General features: G+C 29.2%; 2 protein-coding genes and 1 long non-coding RNA gene across 7 annotated transcripts; 1 reads left to right on the plus strand and 2 right to left on the minus strand.

Moving 5' to 3' along the window:
* Positions 1-584: 584 nt before the first annotated feature.
* On the minus strand, positions 585-7,740 carry LOC105198575. Of its 3 annotated transcripts, none has more exons than XM_026135956.2 (4): positions 7,509-7,740; positions 5,605-5,693; positions 3,169-4,042; positions 585-2,714 (listed from the first exon to the last, which is right to left on the minus strand). In XM_026135956.2, the coding sequence occupies exons 2-4, from the start codon at positions 5,641-5,643 to the stop codon at positions 1,504-1,506; spliced, it is 2,124 nt and encodes a 707-aa protein (XP_025991741.2). In that variant the 5' UTR covers positions 5,644-5,693; positions 7,509-7,740; the 3' UTR covers positions 585-1,503. The 3 variants fall into 3 exon arrangements, with proteins under 3 accessions (XP_025991741.2, XP_025991740.2, XP_039308312.1); XM_026135955.2 differs by having other exon boundaries at positions 7,373-7,740; XM_039452378.1 differs by having other exon boundaries at positions 5,605-7,740.
* A 759-nt stretch (positions 7,741-8,499) lies between these two features.
* LOC105206561 lies at positions 8,500-17,286 on the minus strand. 3 transcript variants are annotated; one of them, XM_039452379.1, is made up of 4 exons: positions 17,057-17,286; positions 14,491-14,580; positions 11,093-11,960; positions 8,500-10,618 (listed from the first exon to the last, which is right to left on the minus strand). In XM_039452379.1, exons 2-4 carry the CDS (start codon positions 14,527-14,529, stop codon positions 9,405-9,407), a joined length of 2,121 nt encoding a protein of 706 aa, XP_039308313.1. In that variant the 5' UTR covers positions 14,530-14,580; positions 17,057-17,286; the 3' UTR covers positions 8,500-9,404. The 3 variants fall into 3 exon arrangements, with proteins under 3 accessions (XP_039308313.1, XP_039308315.1, XP_039308314.1); XM_039452381.1 differs by having other exon boundaries at positions 16,922-17,058; XM_039452380.1 differs by lacking the exon at positions 17,057-17,286 and adding an exon at positions 14,646-14,701.
* On the plus strand, positions 10,542-11,202 carry LOC120358356. The gene is made up of 3 exons (XR_005575309.1): positions 10,542-10,678; positions 10,945-10,977; positions 11,064-11,202. It is a non-coding gene; the product is annotated as an uncharacterized LOC120358356 (long non-coding RNA).
* Positions 17,287-22,124: the final 4,838 nt, after the last annotated feature.

The raw sequence follows: 22,124 nt of genomic DNA on the forward strand, positions 1-22,124 counted from the left end.
GTATTAGCAATAAATATCGGAAAATTGCCTCAATGAAATTGTCCTTGACGCTCGATGCTCGACGCTCCCATGTAAAGGCGCCTTTATGTCTGATTGGTTGAAGTCATTTTAAAATGGTATTAAATATAAGAATCGATTATGAATTCCAGCTGGCCACACCGACTTGGATGATCTTAAATACAAAAATTGACTATGAATACTAGTACCTCAAGTTCAAACAATTTTTTATAAATTAATAATTTATAGAAGATAGAATATGAGGTAAAATATAATTTATTTGCCAGCACAGGTGTAAATGTACAACTGTATACATTCTTTTTTAGTAAACAACTTTAGGATTGTTGTACTTATTTCTTTTTTCATTTTAATTTTTTTAATGGAATAGTTTAAATTAATAGTTTAGAAAAATTCAAAGATATAGCTATATTCTTACATGATATTTATTATTTACCTATTTGAAATTAAAACAAATCATTTTTCATTAATTTTTTTGGTTTGTTATAACGATAAGTATTTATAAATACTTATATTTTTTAGATTTGCATCTTCATTCTTTAGCAGGAAAATATTAATAAAAATTCAAATAAGAAAGTAGAGAATATTTATTGTATAACAATTTATAATAATAATCATATAATGCAAACAAATATATATAAAGATTAAAATATAAGGCACACATTCATATGCAGTACATTTTTAATGATTTGATATTATTTCAAATTGTAAAAGTTGCTCTTCTTCATAATTCAGATATATTACAATATTTTGAAAATATACATTATTCATTTATTTAAAATATTACTCTAAAAGACGTTTTAAACAAATATATATACACATAATACTTTTCAAGATTGTTAGATTCAATTAATGCAAGATTTGAAATTTATCGAAAATGAAATACATATGGATGTTAGTGAGTTTGAAATAAAAGACAATATCGAATTCTTTACAAAAAACAATGTTAGTAGACTCATCATTTGATAAGACATAGCTAATGTTTAGCAAATTAGAAAAATTAATAAATATTTATACATTATTAATATTTTTTATTTAGAAATTATAAATATTTGTCTCAAAAAGTATTAATACTTTTATATTTGATTATACATTATATAATTCGAAATTGATGTCTATCAAATTTGAGATATTTTCTATAAACAAATAATAATTAAAATTATATAATATACGTGCCAGCACCCATGTAAACTTCTCGATAGAAATTTCATTTAAATTAATATAATTTATACTATATTTATTTTCATTGTGTTTATTTTCATTTTCATATGTGTTTAATTTTCATTATTTGATAACGATATATCTCACAATCAGTCGTACAAAGCTGTGTGCTCCAGATTTTATTATTCTACTCTAAAGCTTAAACTTTATTCGTTTTCTACCAATAATTATAGTATATATTTTTATCAAAATTATGACATACTGCTATAAGCTAATGTGCACAATATTTTTCTAATTTGCTTTAATATTGGAATTTATATTCTCGATTTATCTGTTCATTTTGGAATCTATGTACATCGCAAAGGCATGGAACAAATTATTAAGTATTATATCAATTGCTTCATAAATTACCCTGATTATAACCTTTTGCAAAATGTTACTACCAGAAATGCTTTGTGTGCAATAGCTCATTCCCCACTGCTCCAAGTTTGCTTTACAATATTGCCAAACAAAAATAAATGCTTGAAATAAAAAGTCGTCCATATTTTTAGAACGTTTCATTAATTTTTCAGTGATTTTAAACAGCATCTTTAAGTAATTTTTATTAATATGCATGGAACTCATTTCCCTTATTAGCGATTCGAAATCTGATACTACCGGTAGTTTCGTGCTTTTTGGACAATCATCGCTTGCAAAGAACTTTGATAATAAATCACATAATACTTTCAATAACTGATCAGCGTTATCGTCATTAGCATCGTTTCGCGGACTTCCAGTGGAATTGTTTTGGTCGTCGATAAATATGCCCAGTCTTATAAGACGATTAACATACTCGATAGGATCTAATAATAAGATACCATTGACCATTATTCTGCCACCCTCACACGACCATGCGATATTACGTGAAGTATTGTCTAATATCCGGTTACCACTGTTAATTACAGACTGATTAGACAATAGCTCTTGACGATTTTTTATATAGCGTATCACCTCCGCATTTTCGGATATTTTACATACATTATTTTCGGCAGCTTTATTTTTAACGCGATTGAACTTTTTGCGCAGACGTTTGGAGCCTAAATTTTCCCTGTAATCATTGATAACTCTACCTTGAGTACTTTCAATAATATCGCTGGCAAATTCAATCTTTACTACAGAGCTACAGAAAAACATGAGATGCGTTGCTAAATTTAATGCATCTACGACACTAATTGTCTCCTCCGTTCTATATTTGTTTATCATATTATAACCCTGATATGCCACACCAACGCCGTTCAAGAACAGGTTGCCACCTTGTATAGTATTGAATACACCCCTTGCAAAGGTATTTACTGTCATACCGCGTGCAGCAGCTTTAGAAATAATCGCTGTTCCTCCAACTGCTCCTAAACTAAATGCGGTGGCGGCTATGCCAAGATAATGTGGGAATGCTTCTTTGTTCAAAAGATGAATAGATTCTTCATGACTACTGCGATCTGCTAATTGTTTAGAATTTCGGCCAAGTGACCAAGCACCACTTACACCAGCAGCAGCAACACCTAATATAAAATAAAGTGTAATATGAAATAATGTCGTGATTTTAAATCGTGTGTGTGTGTGTGTGTATGTGTCGTAAAATAGAAAATTATATCTTGTACAATCAATATTTAAAATAATAAATTAATTTTATATCAAATATATCATTTATTTATTACATCATTTAATAAATAAAATTTTTTGAATGTTTTAAATTGTTAACATTTTGTAATATAAATGTGATATTGGTGTAATAATTCGATTGATTGATTGCAGAGGAATAAAAAAAAGTGTTATTAGTTCACCATTCAGTGTGTGTATTCAATGATCATCAGAATTCTCTTTTCTTTACAATTAAAAAAATTCTAATTTTTTTAGTTCTGATATTATTGTAGCAAATAACTAATTACAATTTTTGAGTTCTGTTATTATTGTAGTAAATGAGTGATGTGTGTGTGTGTTTGAGAAGTAATTTACCTGACACAATAACAATTGGCGCAAGAGGTGTGAACAGTGAAGCGAAACTCAAACCAACTGTGCCAATTCCGACGACACTAGAAGCTATATCTATTCCATTACAAAGTTTTGATGTCCACCTACATGCAGGGGAATCCATAATCTCCACCCAAACTTTCGAATAATCCTTTGTAAATGGATAATTTGGATCTGGTTGATAAAAACCATCTTTCGGAAGAACCATAGTGCACTGTGGTAAGTTATTATTTGTTTTATAATCTTCCCAAGTTTTGTATATTCTGCCACTGAGATCAATGTACCATGTTTCGTACAGTATTTCAACAGCAGTTGGTGTATTTTCTTGTTTGGATGTCTTTGTAGCTTTGCACTTTTTTTGAACACTTTTTTTGAATTTAAAAATGGGTATAAACGTTATGTCAAACAGTTCATTTTCATCTTTTTTTGGTTCTTTTTTTATTACTGCTTTTGTATCTTTCTTTACTTCCTTTTTTTCTTCTTTTTTCTTAGGTTTCACATTTCTTTTAGGACGGAATATCATAATATAAATTGTTCCAAAGTAAATTGATTGAAAATCATCTGTTTCTATAGTAAATTCGCATATCCGATCATACATTTTATCTATTATTTTTTTAGCTTCTTCATTATACTTCACTATATCAGTTGCATCATTTGCATCGTTTGGATTTTCTGTTATGAAATAACAATTGTTCTCTATTTTTGTACTATTGCCTTTAGTCTTTGTCGGTGACCCATAAATCGCATATCCAACATTTTGTTTTAGATATTTACGTTCATCACTTTTAAATATTGTATAATCGGGAAGAAGTTCGTACAAGCATTGTTGCTGATCTATGGCAAAAATCTTCATTTCTTCCTGAAATATAAATATACTATTTTAACAACTAACTCAAACTTTTTTATGTCTTTGTTAAACAGAATCAAAATTAGATATTTTGACGCTCGAAGCATATATATGTATATATATATATATATATATATATATATATATATATGTTACTGTAAAAGCCCAAACTACGGTAAATCCTAAGATTTACCACTCTTAATGGTAAAAGTCCGAACAGTTCTGTGATCATCGTTCATTTCAAACTTTTACCACCATTCACTTGGTAAATCTTCGGATTTACCGACATGAGTTGGTAAATGTAAGGATTTATAAAAAAGAGACGATTTTTTCGAGTTTTATTATTAGAATTTAGTACATGCTAGGTTTTACCAGTGATGGCTGGTAAATGTTGGTTTTGGGAATAAAACAATGAGTACTTCTTAATCATTTATTTCAATTAACTATCAGTCAAAACCTTGCATATTTTTATGTATCAAATGAGAGTAATTATTAATCATTTATATTACTAATCAGTCAAATCCTTAACTATTTTAAATTATCTTTATTTGGTATTTTTATTTATTAATTTTTAGTAACTAGTCATTTTAAAACATCTTTAAAATACTTCTAGAATAGTAAAAAATAACACAAATAAAATTATCTTCTTACAAACATAACGCTTGCAGACTGCCCACGAGTACGAGACTATGCGCTGAACACGTTATGACATGTCTTTTTCAACATTTACCATGCCTTTGAGGTAAATCCTAAGAATGGTGGTAAAAGTTCGAAATCAACGATGATCATAGAACCGTTCGGACTTTTACCATTAAGAGTTGGTAAATCTTAGGTTTTACTGGAAAATCTTAGGATTTACCGTAGTTCGGGCTTTTACAGTAACATATATATAATAAACATACTGATTACATGCACATGTACATACATTGCAAACTAAACATAGTTACTAAAATCATAGTATACATTTTACATATTTAAATTTAATTCTCAATTTATGTTTTATTTGTAGGAAATCTAAGTATTTTTTGTCTGGCCTAAGTCTTTTTGCTGCTCGCGGTTTTAAAAAAATCTAAAAAAGTTCAAAATTGTGTTTCTATGGAATTAATATTAATATATATAAATATTAATTCGATAGAAACACAATTTAATATTAAATACCATTAATTAATATTTTTTATTACATTTTACATGCAGTAAATGAAATATTTATTTATTACTTAAGAGTATATTTTTTCTTTTGCACCAGATACTAAAATATCCAGTCTTAGCTCTATTTAACAGAGACGAAAATGTTTTTAATATCTCTATTACATTATCAAATTGTTGTTCAAACTAAAATATTAAAATGTTTATTTAATAAAAATTGAAAAATTTTGAAAAATGAAATTTGAAAATACATTTGAAAGTGAATTAAGATTGAAGTTGCCAAAAAAACCCAAATTGTCTAAAAAGGATGGTTTTAGATTGTATTTCTGGAATACTAGACAAACAAGCTATGTATTTATCAGTTAATGTTTAGAAAATCAGTACAACACAAGTATTTGTCAATATTTCAGTATTAAAAAAAAATTTACCCAAAGTAAATCTGTAACTTCTTCTTCCGCTGTAGCCATTACGTCTACAAAATCTTTTAGAATTTATTAAAGAATTGGGCTTCTTTTTTCTGTAAATAAAGAAAATTTATATTAATGATATTTACTCTTCAAAATATTTATTTACTTGAGCAATAGAATTAAACTTGTAAAATCATTTATCGATCAAATATTTCACAGTTGCTAATAAAATTTTTTATTATATCTGTTAAAAAGCTATAACCCAGATAGCAAGTTTCTCGCATGTTGCTATCAATTTGATAAAAATGCATTGCTAAGTTGTCATCTTTTTTGAGGAAAGTGGCTTTCGATTCTGTTTAAGATATTGTCAGAAACGCATGTCGTGTATGCGATTTTATAACAACTTACTGAAAATTATATGCTTGTTTTTATTTGTGTGATTTTATATATCTTCTTCGAATTCAATGAACTGTGCACCAAATTGTTTTTTCAGTCATAACACAGCTCTACATTGAACAAGATTAGGTAATATCACGTATTATTAAATTTAAAATTAATATTAACCCTTTCTCCCCTGAAAAAAACTGTAAAGAATTTATTGCGAAAAATATCATCTCAGCCAGAGTGTGAACCTGAGATCTCCCGAATCTCCAGTACGGATGTCTTAGCCAACTCGACCACTTTTCCGCAATAAATTCTTTACAATTTTTTCAGGGGGGAAAGGGTTAATATTAATTTCAATTTTAATAATATGTGATATTACCTAATCTTGTTCAATGTAGAGCTGTGTTATGATTGAAAAAATAATTCGGCGAGCAGTTCATTGAATTCGAGAAAGGTTATAAAATCACACAAATAAAAACAAGCACAAAGATCTAGCTGCGACAGTAGAAGGCTTTCAAGTTGTGTTGTTTCATTAACAGTCAAATATCTCTCTACTTTGAAAATTTTATATTAATAAGTTCTGTACGCTATTGCTCTTCAGTTGCTTGGGAAACAGTTTTCTTCCTGTTACTTTTAGGTTGCCCTATATGAATGGATTTGCATCTTCATTATAGCAACGTGATTGCAACCAAACGAAAATTTGTAGTAGTAAATATTTCTCTTGTCCTGAATTGCTATCTAGGTATTGTAATATTTAGTATATCACATAGTACGCGTTTTATTTAATTAAAAGAAATAGGCATGGTAAAATATATGACATAGACAGAAAAATCTATAGACATGATAAGATAGATGTATGAAGTCCAAATTCCAATACTATATGTTCTATAATATTTTTTTATGTGGAATATTTAAATAGAATTATATTGAAACTATTATATGCTCCAATGTTTCCAATATATATAAATAGTTTACTGCTTTAAACGTCACAATTTCGTATGCTCGTCATCTAGAACGATTCGAACATTACATATCCAGATTTCAGGATTTTACCTGTACTAGTGATAAAATCATAAAAAATATCATGAACAGTAAATAATTAATCGAATCACGTAGCATTATTTTAAACATTGAAATTTTTCGGAGTTAACTTTTAATATGCCATGACAAATTATAATTGTTTATAATCTGAACTCTTCTTAACGTATAAATCTAAAATGAGATATTTAATTGTAATGCGGAGTTAACGCGGCCCTCTGTATATTAATTCATTAAGGGCAAAAATCAATTTAAGTAGTGAAACGATTGACAAACAATTAAAATTGGAAGGCTTATTAAATTATAAAACATAGCACCTTTTTTTATATTTATAGTTCAGTGAAATTACTTACTAAATAATACTTACGAAATAATAGTAGTCTTAAATACAACTCTTTCGTTGATGTCAATAAGTATAGTTGTACTTGATAATTATTATAATCTGGCACGTGTATAGCTTTGATACTAGCTGCACCAAACACATTAAATAATACGTTACTTACAGTTCAACTTAGTTTGATCTGTCTAGTTCTCGTTCTCGTTCTCGGTTTTAAGGACCGATATGATACATTACGGGAAATACCCAAACTCTTAAGTTTCAAAAAGTTCTTCCCCCGTTCTGAGGTGGTAATCCCGGTGATCATCTTGGTGAGTGATCCTCTGATCTATTCCTGGAAATTCCTGTCCGTACTCCGTGGTGGTGGTGCGGTCAGATTTCTCATGTGAGTGAAGATGGGATATGATTCTGGCGCATACACACGGAACGCGATGCGTGACGACTGCGATGAATGATGAGCGATGTCCAATGAGAACTCTTATTTTCGGACATTACATCGCTATGTTGGAGAAAGCAGAACTCTCATTGGATATCGCTCCTCGACTACGTTTACAGTTTACATGGCATTTATGTTATAACATCGATGTTACAAAAGTAACCAATCATATTGGCTAGCATTATAACGTTATGTAGAATTGTTTAGTATGCCTCTGAGGAATAGAATGATTGTGATTAGCCAGTTTTATAACATCATTCATATTTTATGCAAAAAATAAACTTGCTTTTTGTAACGTTTTTTTGCATCAAATGTTTTGTCATGCCACGATCCTATTTCCAATTGTCAATTTTGACTATCTTTGTTAGTCTGGCTATGGTCAAAAATATAGATTTTAATTATTTATTATTTTTTTACATAAGATGATTTAAGAATTATATATAGTTCTTTAGTCATTTTTCCCGTAGATTGGCATAATCGATTTTCCTCTGCAGTCAATTTTTAGTTATAACAATTAGATACAACCTTCATTTTGTAACGTGCTTTTTAATGCTTTTTTCATGCTTTAATCCTACTTTCAACTGTTAATTTTTTGCTATTTTTGCTGGTCTGGCCATGAGCATTAATGAATTAAATTTTTTTTATTCATTATACTAAATATATTTTTTAGATATTCAGCTCTTCATTCTTCAGCAGGATAATTCTTAATGAAAAACACAAATAAGGAAATAGAGAACATTTATTGTTTAACAATGTTTGATAATAATCATATAATCTGAAAACATATATATAAATGTATTAAAATATTAAAATATAAGGCACACATTCATATGCAGTATATTTTTAATGATTTGATATTATTTCAAATTGTAAAAGTTGCTCTTCTCCATAATTCATATATATTTCAAAAATATATATTATTCATTTATTTAAAATATTACTCTAAAAGATGTTTCAAAAAAATATATTATATATACATAATACTTTTCAAGATTGTTAGATCCAATTAATGCAAGATTTTAAATGCATCGAAAATAGAAATATTTTAATGTGTTCAAGATAAAAGAGAATATCAAATTCTTCACAAAAAATAATGTTAGTAGACTCATTCTTTGATGAGACATAGCTATATGTTTAGCAAATTAGAAAAATTAATAAATATTTATGCCTTACTTTTACATTTATACTTTTTGTTTAGAAATTATAAATATTTGTCTTAAAAAGTATTGATACCTTTACATTTGACTATACATTATATAATTTAAAATTGATGTCTATCAAATTCAAGACATTTTCTATAAACAAATAATAATTTAAATTATATAATTTACGTGCCAACACCCATGTAAATTTCTCAACAGAAATTTGATTTCAACCAATATAATTTATATTACATTTATTTTCTATGTGTTTGATTTTCATTATATGATAATGATATATCTCGTAATCAGTCGTACAGAGCTGTGTGCTCAAGATTTTATTATTCTACTCTAAAGCTTAAATTTTATTCGTTTTCTACCAATAATATATTTCTATCAAAATTATTATTATGACATACTGCTATAAAAGCTAATGTGCGCAATATTTTTTTAATTTGTTTTTAATATTAGAATTTATATTCTCGATTTATCTGTCCATATTGGAATCCATGTACATCACAAACGCATGGAACAAATTATTAAGTATCATATCAATTGCTTCAAAAACTGCCCTGATAATCTTTTGCAAAATGTTACTACCAGAAACGCTTTGTGTGCAATAGGATAAGCTCATGCCCCACTGCTTCAAGTTCGCTTTACAATATTGCCAAACAAAAGTAAATGTTTGAATTAAAAAGTCCTCCATATTTTTAGAATGTTTCATTAATTTTTCAGTGATTTTAAACAGCATCTTTAAACAATCTTCATCAATACGCATGGAACTCATTTCCCTTATTAGCCGTTCGAAATCTGGCACTATCGGTAGTTTCCTGCTTTTAGGACAATCATCGCTTGTATAGAACTTCGATAATAAATCACATAATACTTTTAATAACTTTTCAGCGTTATCGTCATTAGCACCGTTTTGAGGACTTTCAGTGGAATTGTTTTGATCGTCGATAAATATACCCAGACTTATAAGGCTAGTAACATACTCGATAGGATCTAATAATTTGATATCATTGACCATTAGTGTGCCACCTTCAAACGACCATGCGATATTACGTGAAGTATTGTCTAATACCTGGTTACCACTGTTAATTACAGGCTGATTAGGCAATAACTCTTGACGATGTTTTATGTAGCGAATCACCTCCGCATTCTCGAATATTTTACTTGTATTATTTACGGCAGCTTTACTTCTAACGCGATTGAACTTTTTGCGCAGACGTTTAGAGCTCAAACTTTCCCTGTAATCATTGATAACTCTACCTTGAGTATTTTTAATAATATCGTTGGCGAATTCAATCTTTACTACAGAGCTACAGAAAAACATGAGATGCGTTGCTAAATTTAATGCATCTACGACACTAATTGTTTCCTCCGTTATATATTTGTTTATCATATTATAACCCTGATATGCCACACCAACGCCGTTCAAGAACAGGTTGCCACCTTGTATAGTATTGAATACACCCCTTGCAAAGGTATTTACTGTCATACCGCGTGCAGCAGCTTTAGAAATAATCGCTGTTCCTCCAACTGCTCCTAAACCAAATGTGGTGCCGGCTATGCCAAGATAATGTGGAAATGCTTCATTGTCAAAAAGATAAATAGATTCTTCGTGATTACTGCGGTCTATTAATTGTTGAGAACTTCGGCCAATTGTCCAAGCACCACTTACACCAGCACCAGCAACAGCTAATATGCAATGATAATATAAAGTGTAACATGAAACAGTGTCATGGTTTTATGTCAAGAGTGTGTATACATTATATATATATATATATATATATATATAAATGCATATATATATATATATATATATATATGTGCGTATATGCGAATGTCCGTGTGTCATAAAATAGTAAATTAACATAATAAGTTAATTTTATATCAATTATATCGCTCATTTGTTATAACATAACTAAAAAAAAAAAATTTTTTTTCTATTTAAACGTTTTGATTTATTTAAATGTGTAATATAAATGTGATATTATTAAAATAATTTGATATACTGATTGCAGAGGAGAGAAAGTGTCACTAGTTCATCATTCAGTGTATGTATTCAATGATCATTATAATTCTTTTTTTTTACAAACAATTCAAAAATTACATATAAATTTGAGTTTTATTATTATTGTAGCAAATGAACGATATCAAGAGGTAATTTACCTGATGCAATAACAACTGGCGCAAGAGGTGTGAACATTGATGCGACACTCAAACCAAGTGAGCAAATTCCGACGACACTAGAAGTGATATCCATTCCATTATAAAGCTTTGCTGTCCACGTACATGCAGGGGAATCCATAATCTCCAGCCAAACTGTCGAATAATCCTCTGTAATTGGATAACTTGGATCTGGTTGATAAAAACCATCTTTTGGAAGAACCATAGTACATTGCGGTAAGTTATTATTTTCTTTATAGTCTGCCCAAGTTTTGTATGCTCTGCCACTGAGATCAATGTATTTCAATGTTTCGCACAGTATTTCCACAGCAGTTAGTGCATTCTCTTGTTTAGCGCTGTTTGTAGTTTTGACGTTCTTTTTTTGAACACTTTTTCCAATTTTAAAAATGGGAATAGGCGTTACGATAAACTGTTGTTTTTCACCATTCTTTGCTTCTTCTTTTATCTCTGCTTTAGATTTTTCCTTTTCTTCCTTTTCCACTTCTTCTTGCTTAAGCTTCATATCTGTTTTAGGACGGATTATCATATTATAAATTGTACCAAAGTAAATTGATTGAGAATCATTTGTTTCTATAGTAGATTTGCATATCTGATCATAAATCTTATCTATAATTTCTTTCTCTTTGTTATCATAATCCGCTATATCAGTTGAATCATTTAGATTTTCTGTCTCTTTGCTACAACAATCATTCTTTTCTGCACTAGTATCTTTGGTCTTCGGTGGCCCATAAATTGCATATCCAATATTCTGTTTTAGATATTTATGTTCATTACTTTCATATATCGTATAATCGGATAGAATTTCGTACAAGTATTGTTGTTGTTCGGTGGCAAAAATCTTCATTTCTTCCTAAAAAATAAATGTACCATTATTAATAACAACAATCTCAAACATTTTCCATTAAACAAAACCAAAATTAGATATTTTGGCTCCCGAGGCAAAAGACAAAATACGCCCAAGTAGCACATATACGTTTTAAAAACGTTTTATAAACGTTTTTTTCCGAAACGTTTTATTACCGATTTTTAGAAACGTTTCTCATGCGTTAAAATATCCATTCAGTTAAACGTTAACTGAAACGTTTCTTTTCCGATAAACGTTTAAGAAACCATTATAGAAACGTTTTTTTTACAGATAGAGAAATTTAAAAATTTCTTTAGAATTTCTAATTAATAAGAAATTCTAAAAATCTTTTAGAATTTCTAATTGTCAAAAACGGTTTTTTTAATGTTAAATAAAATAAATATGTTATTTAAAGTAAAGAAATCGAGAATCTTTCTCAAGAATTTTTTTCTTTTTTTTTTTTGAAATTTTCAAGCGGCCACCCATCCAAGTCACAACGTTGCTTGACCTGTAAAACTGCTTTGAACTGATGCCTAGTGATGATCTGTGAACACTTCGTATTAACACGTGTATATCGAGTCAATATATGTGATTGAAAAGATGAAACATAATTAAAACATATATGTTATTTATATGAACATATATAACATTATATTTTTTTATGATTACGACTTGAATGGATGACCGCTTAAAAATTTCCAAAAAAAATTCTTGAGAAAAATTCTCAATTTTTTTACATTAAAAACATTTTTTATTTTATTTAATGTTAAGAAATGGTTTTTTATAATATTAAAATAAATGTACGCTCGTTAGTAACTAGAAATTACTTTTATTGCATGTAAAATGAAATAAGAATTATAATATTAATTAGTGATATTTAATATATCAATTTAATAGTAATACATAATCATGTGTGGACAGTCGGTCAATAAAAGGTTGTAACAGGTTGTTGCATTTTCTTTTTCTTGGAACGCAGAAAAATTTTGATAATGCGAACTACCATCTCTGGATGCATATAGATCCGAATTCATAAACGAATTTCTCATATCTCAGATCTCAAATCTGTCTTTGTCTTGCGTATGGTAACGTAATATAAGAGATAAAGACAGATTTGAGATCTGAGAAGCATCTACAAATTCAAACCGGAGTGAGCGATTAGAACTGCCAAAAATTGCCAAATTTATAATTTTTTTCAACTTAATAGTAAACTTAAATAACTTTGTATTAACTTCAGTTTAAAACTTCTTTGATATAAAACTTAATGGAAGTTACAAATATTTTTGATGCTAATAGTTTTGATGCTCTAAGTTTGATTAAAAAGATATTATGAGAATTACTTTTAGAATTTATAAGATGGAATCTAATTTGTTAGAAAGTACTAGTATTGCATATAAAATTCAAAATTTTAGAAGAAATTTATATTGCACTTACAAGGAAAGTTATAGAAGTGTCCGCCTTAGATTTAAACGAACTTTTAATATGTTGCAGTACAGATAAAAATAAAGGACACGTATTTTTTTATACGTGCCCAATCTCAAAGTGTAAAAAAAATTTAAAAAAAAATTTTTTTTTTTCGCTGTTATAAAGTACTCTTCGAGCATGCAACTTTCATTTAGAACATTTTTCTCTGTCTCTTATAGTTTCAACGATATACGCTTCGAAAAAAATTACCGATTTTCTTCAAAGGGTGTTTCACCCTTTAAAATTGAGATTGGGCACGTATAAAAAAATATGTGTCCCTTATCTGTACTACAACATATTAAAGCTCGTTTAAATGGTGGACACATTCATGATTTTTCTTGTTAGATTATTTACAGCTTAGATCACTTTCAATTCATATTGTCACTTCAAAGTTTTTTACATGAGGCAAGTGTCTCATTTATATTATATCTTAGTTTCAGTTCTACTGTTAACATTATTTAAGGAAAAAAATGTCAAAAAGTTAATTCTTCCATTATTTAATTCTCTATTAGCAATTATATTTTGCTAATTTGTAGGAAATCTATGTCTCTTTTTATATACTCAAAGTTTTTTTACTGTACTATAAAAGCATTCAAAAAATCTAGAAAAGTTTAAAGTTGTGTTTCTACTTAATATTAATTAAATACCACTAATTGATATATTATATCTTTTATAACGTTTTATATGCAGCAAAAGAAATATTTATTTGATTAAAAATCACATGTTTTTATTTTCTCTTGGGTGGCAAAATATCTAGTCTTAATTTTATTTAACAGAAACATAAAAATGTTTTTAACATCTCTGTTACATTAACAAATAGTTGTTTAACTCAAATGTTAAAACCTTTATTTAATAGAAATTGAAAAATTTGAAAAAATGAAATTTGTAAATGCATTTGAAAGTGAATTAAAATTGAAATTGCCAAAAAAAACCGAGATTGTCTAGAGAGGATAGTTAGATTGTATCTCTGGAATAATAGACAAACAATAAGCTATACATATATCAATTAATGTTTAGAAAATCAGTACTACAACACAAGTATTTATCGATATTTCAGTATTAAAAGAAAATTTACCCAAAGTAAATCTGTAACTTCTTCTTCCGCTGTAGCCATTACGTCTACAAAATTTTTTAGAATTTATTAAAGAATTGGACTTCTTTTTTTCTGTAAATAAAGAACATTTATATTAATGATATATATTTCTACTCTTCAAAGTAATATTTATTTACTTGAGCAGTATAGAATTAGATTGTAAAATCATTTAATGATCAAATATTCCACAGTTGCTGATAAAATTTTTTATCATATCTGTTGCTACCTAGATAGCAAGTTTCCCGCATGTTGGTATTAATTTCATAAAAATGCATTGCTAAATTGTCATCTCTTTTGAGGAAAGCGGCTTCCGATTCTGCTTAAGATATTACCAGAAACGCATGCCGTGTATGCGACTTTATAACAAGTTACTGAAAATTTTATGTTTGTTGTTATTTATGTGATTTTATATATCTTCCTCGAATTCAATGAACTGCACGCCGAATTGTTTTTTCAGTGATAACACTCATAACACAGCTCTACATTGAACAAGATTAGATAATATTATTAAACTTGAAATTAGTATTAACCTTTTCTTCCCTGAAAAAACTGTGAAGAATTTATTGCGAAAAATATCACCTCAACCAAAGTGCAAACCTGAGACCTCCCGAATCTCCGGATGTCTTAGCCAACTCGACCACTTTTTCGTAACAAATTCTTTACAGTTTTTCCAGGGGAGAAAGGGTTAATATTAATTTCAAATTTAATAATACGTAATATTATCTAATCTTGTTCAATGTAGAGCTGTCATGGTTATGACTGAAAAAACAATTTGGCGCGCAGTTCATTGAATTCGAGGAAGGTTATAAAATCACACAAATAAAAACAAGCACGAAGATCTAGCTGCGACCGTAGAAGGCTTTCAAGTTGTGTTGTTTCATTAACAGTTAAATATCTCTCTACTTTGAAAATGTTATATTAATAAGTTCTGTATGCTATTGCTCTTCAGTTGCTTGGGGAACAGTTTCCTTCCTGTTGCCTTTAGGTTGCCCTATACGAAGGGATTCACATCTTCATTATAGCAACGTGATTGCAACCAAATGAAAATTTGTAGTAGTAAATATTTCTCTTTATGTGTCCTGAATGCATTGCTATCTAGGTATTGTGATATTTAGTATATCGCATAGTACACGTTTTATCTAATTGAAAGAAATAGACATGATAAGATAGATCAGAGCTCGCAACGATCTGCACATTTCGGGCCGATTCTTGTTGCGACGTCCACTGCCCCCCCCACTACCGCTCGAGGGTCGTCGACCGAGTTGCCGATTGCGCGCCAAGAGCGGTGTGCTGCAAATCGGCGTATCAGCGGCAACTCCGGCCGAGCGCTGTAGCCTCAGGGGCGTCCCCATCTCAGAAGTATGTTAAATATATGCCCTTCTACTAAAGTACCTCAAGGGTAATGTGGAAACCTATTGTCTAAATTCTAATTACCGTACATAGCTTTCCACATCACCCATGAGGTACTATTATTGATGCGTTTTTTTTATGTGGTTTCCCCAGTAAAATTTACAGTATAAAATATTTTAATTCTGAGCCATATATTTTATTTTCTCTGATTTTTTAGTGGACTAGGCCTACTGGGAAAACCACATAAAAAAAAAAAACGCATTAATAATAGTACCTCATGGATGATGTGGAAAGCTATTGTCTAAATTCTAATTACCGTACATCATTGTTATTATAAAAATTAAGTTAAAAAAAATTTTTTCCTCGAAAGGTACGCTACTAGCGTATTTTTAACTTAGGGACGCTCCTGAGGCAGAGCGCCGCTCGCGTGTTTGCGAGCTCGACCTTCGAGCGGTGTGCGGCAGCGGGAGGAAAGCGACGCCATCGCTTCAGGAATCGGTCTGAAATGTGCAGATCGTTGCGAGTTCTGCTATATGTTCTATAATATTTTTTATGTGAAATATTTAAATAGAATTATATTGAAACTATTATATGCTCCAATGTTTCCAATATATATAATAAATTAGTTTACTGCTTTAAACGTCACAATTTCGTATGCTCGTCATCTAGAACGATTCGAATATTACATATCCGGATTTCAGGATTTTACTTGTACTAATGATAAAATCATAAAAAATATCGTGAACAGTAAATAATTGATCGAATCACGTAGCATTATTTTAAACATTGGAATTTTTCGGAGTTAACTTTTAATATGACATGATAAATTATAATTGTTTTTAATCTGACTTCTTCTTAACGTATAAATCTAAAATGAGATATTTTATTGTAATGCGGAGTTAACGCGGCCCTCTGTATATTAATTCACTAAGGGCAAAAATCAATTTAAGTAATGAAACGATTGACAAACAATTAAAATTGGAAGGCTTATTAAATTATAAAACATATAGCATCTTTTTTTAAATTTTTAGTTCAGTGAAATTATTTACTAAATAATACTTACGAAATAATAGTAGTTTAAATACAACTCTTTCGTTGATGTCAATAAGTATAGTTGTATTTGATAATTATTATAATCTGGCACATGTATAGCTTTGATACTAGCTGCACCAAACACATTAAATAATACGTTACTTACAGTTCAGCTTAGTTTGATCTGTGCAATTCCCGTTCTCGTTCTGGGTTTTAAGGACCGATATGGCACATTACGGGAAATACCCGAACTCTTAAGTTTCAAAAAGTTCTTCCCCCGTTCTGAGGTGGTAATCCCGGTAGGTGAGTGATCCACGGTGATCCACGGATCTCTTCCTGTCCATGGGTGCGGTCGCGAAAAACCGGGCCCGTCTAACAACACTGCACGCATGCGCAAAAAACCGGGCCCGTTTAACAACACTGCATGCATGGCTACATTCAGCGCTGTAACCGCTGTATCGAGAAATGGGCGCGTGGCGGGCTCGTCATATGATTAGGATAGGTTAAGGTACCCAGTAAACGAGAAATAATTGAAAAATATTTAGGATTATTAAATGGAACGAAATTAAATCCAGTTTTTGGATTTTTTGAATCCGTTTTCTATCCGTAATTCATTTGAATCAATAATTACGGATTCAATATACATAAAAGTAAAACGTGTGACCTATTCATTTAAATCCGTAATTGTGGATTGGTTATTTGTTTTTGATATCATATTCAATATTCAATGCAATGAACGTGAGTCTATTCGTTTGTATCTGTAATTGTGGAGTAGCCATTTGTTTTTGGTATCATATTCAATGTACAATGCAATGAATTATATTTAACTACCCTAACAGCACAATCATCTATATGTCAACTGTAAATTGACTTTTCTAAGTCAGGCTTTCGGAGTTGACTGCAAGTCGACTTTGCATAAACGTTTGCAGACATCCTTCAAATATTGACTTTACGACGTTTAAAAAAAGGCATGCGGTCCTGTAGTCCTGTATGCATCATGTATTGTTGAGAAACATAAATATTCATATCAATAGACAAAATAGGTCCATATATGAAGAAACCTTGATCTACATCCCAATGAGCAAACAATATTTTTTAATTGGTTTTTTAATAAAAATTTTTTCATATTTAATTTAATTATTGTATTATATTGATATATATTTTTTAATTGCATTCTTATTTAAACAAATAACAGAAAAATTATTCCAGATATTTTACATTTGCGAAATTAGTAAAAAAACTATAATTTTATATTTGTTTATATAAATAATATGCTTTAATTATACATATTTTATTTTTTCAATAACGTATATTGACCTAATCTAACAATTATATACACATATCAGTATAAAGTATTCACAGGTCATCATGAAAGATTAAAATTCGCAGCGATCACGGAGGTCAAGCAACGTTCATCGCAACTTGGATGTGTGACCGCTTGAAAATTTCCGGAAAAAATTCTTAAGAAATTGATTTTCTTTTTTCAAAAATTGTTTTTGAAACTATTACAAAAATGTTGTTTTGCTCACGTAGATTCCATTTGAATGATTTACGTAAAAAAAAATGCAATGAATTATATTTAATTAGGGATATAGGAAACGGATTCAATGTGTTCAGTTTCTATAAAATTCAATACTTTTTTGCAGATTCAGAAACATGATTCATATGGATTTATCCAATCCAATCATTTCTCGTTTGCTGGGTAAATATACATCGATTTGTTCACGTTGCTTGCACTCAATATCTTTTTCTTTTGCACTCAATATCTTTATTGTCTCCCTCTCCTATATATCTCTCTTATTTGCTTAAATATATATTCATTTTAAGTACAAGAATTTTTAAAAATTTCAAGCAATGCAAACAAGCCTATTTATTTTAATACAAATTTATAAAATTCAGAGACAAAAGAAGCAATCAAAAAACGTTAGTTTGGAGAATTCCAAATTTTGTATGAGCTACCAAAGATCTCCTTTCTGTCACTAAGATATACTTTACTGAAACCTCATTTGACGCGCATGCGCGAAAAACCGGGCCCGTCTAACAACACTGGGTGCGGTCAGATTTCTCATGTGAGTGAAGATGAGATATGATTCTGGCGCATACGCACGGAACCTAATGCGTGACGACTGCGACGAATGATGAGCGATGTCCAATGAGAACTCTTATTTTCGGATATTACATCGTAATGTGGAGAAAGCAGAACTTTCATTGGATATCGCTACTCGACTATGTTTACAGTTTACATAGCATTTATGTTATAACATCGATGTTACAAAACTAACCAATCATAAGATTGGCTAGTATTATAACGTTGTGTAGTATCGTTTAGTATTCCTCTGAGGAATAGAATGATTGTGATTGGCCAGTTTTATAACATCATTCATATTTTATGCAAAAAATAAACTTACTTTTTGCAACGTTTTTTTGCATCAACTGTTTTTTTATACCCCGATCCTATTTCCAATTGTTATTTTTGGCTATCTTTAGTATTGTTCGTTTTGTATGTCCTGGGTCTAGTTCTGAGCAGATCTGAATAGACCTGGGTATGTTTGGGTTAAGATAGAGGAATTCCGGAAATAGATCGTAGAACAGGAAGTGGACTACTGATATTGCTCTGAACAACTCTGAAGTAAACTCGGGTCCACTCGGACGGCTGTAAAAAGAACACGATAGTATAACCTAATCTGACTAAATCTAATCCCCGTAAAAATATTTTTCAAAATTTTTTATATAATTTTTCAGAATATTTGTATAATTGTATAACTTTCTCAAACTTTTTATACAAATTAGAACACTTGTTAGAAATACTAGAAAGATTATCTTTTCTCAGAATTTTTCATATATATATATATACTAATTATAAAATATCCTAAAATTTTTCTAAAGATATTTTGTTTTATAATTTTGATGAAATGTTATAAAGTCTCAGAGTTAAAAATATTCTTTTAAAATTATAGGATCAGAAATTAATGATTTAATGATTTAATTTTTAACTTTAACTAATTATTTTTAAATTTATTATACAAATTATAATTTTGTAATTTAATATGAATGATTTTTGAAATTAATTTTTAATTTAACTCAAGTTAAGTTACTCTTAACGTAACTTTTAAATAGTTAGTTTTTTGTTTATGTAACTTTTAACGCTGACTAAATTAATTTTATATATAAGTCATTAACTTTAAATTAATTTAGTTTAAAAAATGTATTAACTTACCCAACCCTGCATTTTTCATACGCTTTATTTACGTTCTGATGCCCCAATTTACACTCCCGCTTTCGTTTACGCTATCATTTTCGTCACGGCAATAAACGTTTATATGGCCTAGTTTACACCGAGCACTTGATACGCGTACTAATTCGTAACTTTTTACTAAATTATCTTACTTTTGACAATGCGAGTGACATGATACATATATTTAATTATCTCGATTCATATTGTACCAGCTTAATATAGTATTCTTTAAATTTATTGCCGAAATTACGATAATTTAATAAAATTTACTAGTTAGTTCGTGTATCAAGTACTCGGTGTAAACTAACAATAAGCCTATATTTCAAAACACGCGGTTGTTTATTGTATAACCTGAATGGAATCGACTTGAACTGTCGTTTCGCGGTGGAGTATTACAGAGAAACTCTGAGGCTGAAGTCCCATGAATTGCTATTTTTCGCGTAACGCGTATCGCGTAACCAATCAACTTTATAAAAAGGCTCAACAAAAGACGCAGAACGCTTCTGATTGGTTACGCATTACGCGTTACGCGGAAAATATCAGTCCATGACTTTAGCCTGAGTGGACCTGAATGGTTCTCAACTGCTCTAACGGCAGGTAATAAAACAGAACCAAGTTTTCACCCCGATTGCCCTTTATATCACTTCCGTCTAAAAGAACACTATCAAGTCGCTGGGTTCGTTCGGAGCGACTCCGAGCAGCTCCCGAAAGACAAAACGAACAATACTTTTGTTAGACTGGCCATGGTCAAAAATATAGATTTTAATTATTTATTATTTTATACATTTTATTATTTTTTTACATAAGATGATTTAAGAATTATATATAGTTCTTTAGTCATTTTTCACGTAGATTGGCATAATCGATTTTCCTCTGCAGTCAATTTTTAGTTATAACAATTAGATACAACCTTCATTTTGTAACGTGCTTTTTAATGCTTTTTTCATGCTTTAATCCTACTTTCAACTGTTAATTTTTTGCTATTTTTGCTGGTCTGGCCATGAGCATTAATGGATTAAATTTTTTTTATTCATTATACTTAATATATTTTTTAGATATTCAGCTCTTCATTCTTTAGCAGGATAATTCTTAATGAAAAACACAAATAAGGAAATAGAGAAAATTTATTGTTTAACAATGTTTGATAATAATCATATAATCTGAAAAATATATAAATGTATATATATAAATGTATTAAAATATAAATGTATTAAAATATTAAAATATAAGGCACACATTCATATGCAGTATATTTTTAAAGATTTGATATTATTTCAAATTGTAAAAGTTGCTCTTCTCCATAATTCATATATATTTCAAAAATATATATTATTCATTTATTTAAAATATTACTCTAAAAGATGTTTCAAAAAAATATATTATATATACATAATACTTTTCAAGATTGTTAGATCCAATTAATGCAAGATTTTAAATGCATCGAAAATAGAAATATGTTAATGTGTTCAAGATAAAAGAGAATATCAAATTCTTCACAAAAAATAATGTTAGTAGACTCATTCTTTGATGAGACATAGCTATATGTTTAGCAAATTAGAAAAATTAATAAATATTTATGCATTACTTTTACATTTATACTTTTTGTTTAGAAATTATAAATATTTGTCTTAAAAAGTACTGATACCTTTACATTTGACTATACATTATATAATTTAAAATTGATGTCTATCAAATTCAAGACATTTTCTATAAACAAATAATTTAAATTATATAATTTACGTGCCAACACCCATATAAATTTCTCAACAGAAATTTGATTTCAACCAATATAATTTATATTACATTTATTTTCTATGTGTTTGATTTTCATTATATGATAATGATATATCTCGTAATCAGTCGTACAGAGCTGTGTGCTCAAGATTTTATTATTCTACTCTAAAGCTTAAATTTTATTCGTTTTCTACCAATAATATATTTCTATCAAAATTATTATTATGACATACTGCTATAAAAGCTAATGTGCGCAATATTTTTC

This window comes from Solenopsis invicta, chromosome 8 (genome assembly GCF_016802725.1).
Source record: "Solenopsis invicta isolate M01_SB chromosome 8, UNIL_Sinv_3.0, whole genome shotgun sequence".
NCBI lineage: Eukaryota > Metazoa > Arthropoda > Insecta > Hymenoptera > Formicidae > Solenopsis > Solenopsis invicta.

Coding starts and splice junctions, on each gene's coding strand:
- LOC105198575 (XM_026135956.2), bottom strand. CDS start 5,643: ATGGCTACAGCGGAAGAAGAAGTTACAGATTTACTTTGG. Junction 4,043..5,604: donor AAGTTACAGATTTACTTTGG/GTAAATTTTTTT, acceptor TTTATATTTCAG/GAAGAAATGAAGATTTTTGC. Junction 2,715..3,168: donor GCCAATTGTTATTGTGTCAG/GTAAATTACTTC, acceptor ATTTTATATTAG/GTGTTGCTGCTGCTGGTGTA.
- LOC105206561 (XM_039452379.1), bottom strand. CDS start 14,529: ATGGCTACAGCGGAAGAAGAAGTTACAGATTTACTTTGG. Junction 11,961..14,490: donor AAGTTACAGATTTACTTTGG/GTAAATTTTCTT, acceptor TTTATTTTTTAG/GAAGAAATGAAGATTTTTGC. Junction 10,619..11,092: donor GCCAGTTGTTATTGCATCAG/GTAAATTACCTC, acceptor ATTGCATATTAG/CTGTTGCTGGTGCTGGTGTA.